Source organism: Cephus cinctus, unplaced genomic scaffold, assembly GCF_000341935.2.
Source record: "Cephus cinctus unplaced genomic scaffold, Ccin1 Ccin1_scaffold1847, whole genome shotgun sequence".
NCBI classification, from domain to species: Eukaryota; Metazoa; Arthropoda; class Insecta; order Hymenoptera; family Cephidae; genus Cephus; species Cephus cinctus.
The window spans coordinates 74,128-79,247 of record NW_014334027.1 but is presented as its reverse complement, the minus strand read 5'-3'; the positions used below and the strand labels follow the sequence as shown (position 1 = coordinate 79,247).

Sequence of the window (5,120 nt, the reverse complement as noted above, 5' to 3'; positions counted from 1 at the left end):
TCGTTGCGGTTATTATTTTATATATGAGCATATCATTGATCCTTTTAACGTCATTGGACCGATATTAGTCATAATGTCTTACGCGCGGTGTCCATATGCAAACGTATCGTTAAAAGTCTTGTCAATAATAGGACAGGAGCTGATTAGATTGTTACGTACAAAATTCAACAAGGGAAGATACTGCCGTCGTCACACGGCCATTTTTGTCAGGATGACATCCAGTGACGTCAAGCCTATAATAACACTGTGTAATACGCGACCAAAATTGTAATGATGTACATTGATTTTTATTCCAGAAATGTCACTGGAAATGTCTGTTACTGAGCCATTGATCTTAGTCAAACAAAGAGGAGCGTTAAAGAATTAATTATTAAGAGATTTCTGTTACACTTAGATGACTCACAGTGATGGTTGCCTGACGATTTCTTCATTTCATGAGGTCACTGTGCAAATTAAACAAAAATATACGCGACGGTTAATAATAATTATATCATTTTAACTGACGCAGAAATTAAGATGTCTAATAACGAGGGCATAATCATTAAATGTGTCTTTTATACATGTAATCCTCGTTTAGGTTTAGGTTAGTTTATGTTAGTTTGTGCTCGTTTGAGAATCACTGTTACAAAAGTCTTCTGCTCCGCGTGAACATCTTAACTGTCAAGAACGTTCGAATATTGTGATTAGACATGAGAGATTATGCGTTTTTATATTAACAATTGAGAATGTAGTTATTGTGTCTTATTCTCCTAAAATTTATTGAGAATACTTTGATTTAGGGAATATTTTATTTTATATGAGTAGCAGGTGTTGAGTTTAGTTAAAGTTTGAAATTTGACTAGCGTGGTACACGCCTTACAGCAGCACGGCCACAGCCACAGGCTGACGTCGTTTGCTGATCGCTCTATGCGAACGGCTACATGTCAAATTTCAATTCAAGTGCCGTGCAGTAAGCAAGTATTTTCGGTTATCTAGACTTCAGTTTGACGGACTCACAATGTTGGCGTTAATCAATCGGATCCTTGACTGGTTCAAGTCTTTATTCTGGAAGGAAGAAATGGAACTCACGCTGGTTGGACTACAGTACAGTGGGAAGACTACCTTCGTTAATGTCATAGCGGTAAGACGTTGCTTTTACGGACATTATGCTGAAATTGTGAATACACGGATTTTATTAATTTAACAATTTTTTATATTAGTGCATTTGTAGCTTTCTTGCGCCGTTACAAACCTTTTTAAAGAATCAGCCAACCTTATTGGTTAGATCTCATACTCTGTTCTTCTTAAGTTCTTAATACTTTTGACAACCAATCTGTTATTAATACGTTGTCGTTTACTTGGATGGTAATATTTATCTATGCCTATTCTTATTTACAGTCTGGTCAGTTCAGCCAGGACATGATACCCACTGTGGGTTTTAACATGCGTAAAATAACCAAGGGTAATGTCACTATTAAAGTTTGGGATATCGGAGGCCAACCAAGGTTTAGATCAATGTGGGAACGGTACTGTAGAGGAGTTAATGCCATTGTCTATATGGTGGATGCTGCCGATTCTGAGAAAATTGAAGCTAGCCGTAATGAGCTTCACAGTCTTTTGGACAAACCTCAGTTAACTGGCATTCCTGTATTGGTGCTTGGTAATAAAAGGGATTTGCCACATGCATTAGATGAAAATGGGCTTATAGAAAGAATGTGAGTAGCAAAGTCAGCAGTATTAGTCATTGGACAGTGTGTTTATTTATAACACTACATAACGTTTATTCCCTTCTAGGAACTTGTCTGCTATCCAGGATCGCGAGATATGCTGTTACAGCATTTCATGCAAAGAAAAAGACAATATCGATATAACATTACAATGGCTTATAGCACACTCTAAAAGTGGTGTTCGCTAATGTGCAACTAAACATGCCGTTTACAATATAGGAGCCCAAGACACCAATGAACGGAATTGGGATCAAATGTTAATTGGGAGGGATGAAGCGTTCGGTAGATTGTTTTGAAATCAAGTCATTATCGTAGCATATTTCTTAACTGTAAGCTTCAGCCAATTGAAGTTCGATGATTTGAAGAATGGCAAATTAAAGGTATGCTTATGCAAGAACGCTCGGTGAATTATAGTCATCTACGAAAAATCTTAAGGGCGTATAGCTTTAAGAGAAATTTTTATATTTTCGTTTTGAAAACCGTCTAGATTTATCTGCTTTTACTTTAAATTTATTTAACGTAATAAAACTTAGGAGATATGATAAATTTAATGGTATTTGATACGATATGATGCGGTATGGCAACCGGCGCAAAGGCAAAGTTCTCAAAGTTATGAAAATTCACAATTAGATACTATGATCAATCAAGTCTTATATGTACACCCCAACGTATTTTAGTCAGTGCGTAAATAATTTAGAATGACTAACAACCTTCAACATATTTATTATGATTCGTAAAATATCGTATGACCGTTGTGTTATGTATATATAAAGGAATAAAATCTGTACTCCATTTTTAAATGGAAGCTTGACTACTAATGTATTCTTGAAATATGTGTTCTTAGAGTAAATTTTATTTATATTATCTGTATTCCCTCTTTCTAACTAGTTTCCTTTTCCAAAAAAACCATGTCAGGTTTTATCGAAGTTTCGATTGTAGCATTGTTATCGCTTTTCCGAAGTGCTCTAGCTGTCGGTGCAGTCATCCTTCCTTTCTTTCCTTATGGCTGACTCCTCCAATGAGGAGATGTGCCAGGCGGTGCAGTCATCGACGTCTCGTTCAGGTGGCGCGTCGACGCGCCAAAACACAGCTCCAGATTATCACGCGTAGTATTACTATATATGCACGACCAATCAAAAACGTGGAACTGCTTCGAGGGCCCTCCGCTAAGGTGGCGCGCCGAAACCAGAGAAAAATTGAGACCACCAAAAACAGGCTCATTGGCAATCTCCCTACTCATCTCTGCGTATAGTATGAACTATGCATAGACATAGGAAAAATGGTCGGCTGAAAGAAAAAGATAGCAACCAGAGATGAGTAAGGCGATGTTCAACGTTACAACAGAGATGAGTAGGGAGATTTCCAATGAGCTGATTTTTATATTCCAAGTTTTATTTCGGTGTCAACGCGCTATCTGGACGGAGGAGCCTCGAACCAGTCGCACTTTTGTGATTGGTTGAACGTATTCTTATTTTCGAAATTTATTCATGATATAAAATTGAGGCTAAATCAAAGACTCGAAAAATATACGGAGTAGAAAAAAATTGAATTGAAATTGTAAACTGTCGAAAATAAATTATGCTCAAATTGAAATAATTATAAATTAAGTGTTTGAAATATTGAAATAAATAATCAAATCAATAGAATTAGATAATGACACAAAAATCTGAAATCAGCTGATAAGGCGGAAGGGCAACCCCCGACACCATGGTCTATACGTGTAGCTACTCTACAGGGTGAGTACCTTTATATAACTACTCGAATGAATATGCTCGACTCGATCAAGAAAATAGAAAAAGTAAGACAAGCACAATGGAAAAGAATGAAAGATAAAGAAATAAGGAAGTTAAGGAGAAATAAATATAGAAATAGAAGAAGGTTTGAAATAGATAAGAGGGGTGATTCCAAGAGACCAGTATGGGTGTTTTCCATTTACATGACTTTTATGTCGACTTGTGTCAACTCGTGTCGACTCATGTCGACTCTCGAAAACGAATAAATGGAACACAGATACTCTCGTAAACTCACCACTCTAGCAGAGTCTTCCCGAGTTGACTTGTGTTGCCGACACACGGCGACACAAATCAAATGGAAAGCACTTTTGGCGACACAAGTCGACTTGTGTCAACTTGTGCCAGTAAATGGAAAGCACCCTATACATATAGGAGACCGGCTCGAGGAAGAATGAGCGCTCCAAGTTCTGGCGATAATTTGAGCGCTTTCTGATGGCGGAATTACAAAAGGAGAGCAATTGGCCGCCATCTCATTCACTCTTTATTTATTTGAACTATCCATTTTTCAAAGGACTTAAAGTAGGGATTGCGCAGTTATGTTATGCCCGTCTCGTGAGGTATACCGCCATCTAGTGTTGAACTTCCAATCTTGATTATATAGGACAAGTTACTGACACACGTCCCCTATTGAGAATACAGCCATAAAGAAAAGGAAGAAAGGAAACTCCAGTGACGCGACATACATGGATTGACGTCGTGATTCTTGAGGTTGGTTTTTGCTGTGTAAAGTAAAATTTGATAATTTCTGTTAGTTGAGCGAAACGGCTTATACGATTTTTGAAAATGTCAGCAACGGGAAACGACGATCCATATGCTCACGCAGCGAAGAGCTCGTTAAAATTAAAAGGCGATCAGTCTGTCAGTAAAAAGTGAGTAGTGTTGTTATTTTAGGTTGTAAACAAGATTTAGTAAAATTATCTACTGTTTATATTTTTGTTATATAGCATGGACATGTAATAATTTTATTGTTGTAAATTGATTATTTTAGAAGGAAGCATAAAAAGGAGAAAGAAAAAAAGTTGGTGGAGGTCTCGAAGATCATTGAAGAAGACAAAACTAAAACGGTGGAAATTAAAAGGACGAAGGCTGAACTTGCCTTTCAACAGATGCAAGAAAAAATGGTAAGTTTGATCTATACTAATTCATAATGTAATAATTGATAAAACGATATTGCATACTGAACGAAACAATTGTTTACAGCAAACGGAAAGAATTAAACAGAAGGCTTCAATGACGCACAAGCAGCGTGTTGAAGTGTTCAATAGACATCTTGACAGTCTAACAGAGCACTTTGACATTCCTAAAGTCAGTTGGACGAAATAAGGTTATTCATAATTTATCAGATTCAAATTTTTTTTATTGAAGTAATTTATAAAAAAAATTATGAACACGATATCTCCACTCAAGGTAGAGGAGTACCAGTCATAAAAATAATAAACAGGTTAGCATCATTTCAATGATAAAGTAACTGCCGTTTATAAATGTATCAAATAATTCATAATCTATAATGTATATAAATTCATATAATAAAATAAAGGATGCTTAGTGTTTAACATTGCACTATATTATAATCATTAGTAATGGATTTTGCTGAGATCCTAAAAATGTAGATCATTTAGAA

At 36.2% G+C, this 5,120-nt stretch overlaps 2 protein-coding genes across 2 annotated transcripts; both read left to right on the top strand.

Annotated features, from left to right (window-relative positions):
• The first annotated feature begins 824 nt into the window (after nucleotides 1–824).
• On the top strand, nucleotides 825–2,528 carry LOC107273831 (ADP-ribosylation factor-like protein 8B-A). The gene is made up of 3 exons (XM_015752389.2): nucleotides 825–1,120; nucleotides 1,378–1,694; nucleotides 1,774–2,528. Exons 1-3 carry the CDS (start codon nucleotides 998–1,000, stop codon nucleotides 1,892–1,894), a joined length of 561 nt encoding a protein of 186 aa, XP_015607875.1. The 5' UTR covers nucleotides 825–997; the 3' UTR covers nucleotides 1,895–2,528.
• A 1,608-nt stretch (nucleotides 2,529–4,136) lies between these two features.
• On the top strand, nucleotides 4,137–5,076 carry LOC107273860 (protein FAM32A). The gene is made up of 3 exons (XM_015752451.2): nucleotides 4,137–4,368; nucleotides 4,488–4,620; nucleotides 4,700–5,076. Exons 1-3 carry the CDS (start codon nucleotides 4,283–4,285, stop codon nucleotides 4,820–4,822), a joined length of 342 nt encoding a protein of 113 aa, XP_015607937.1. The 5' UTR covers nucleotides 4,137–4,282; the 3' UTR covers nucleotides 4,823–5,076.
• Nucleotides 5,077–5,120: the final 44 nt, after the last annotated feature.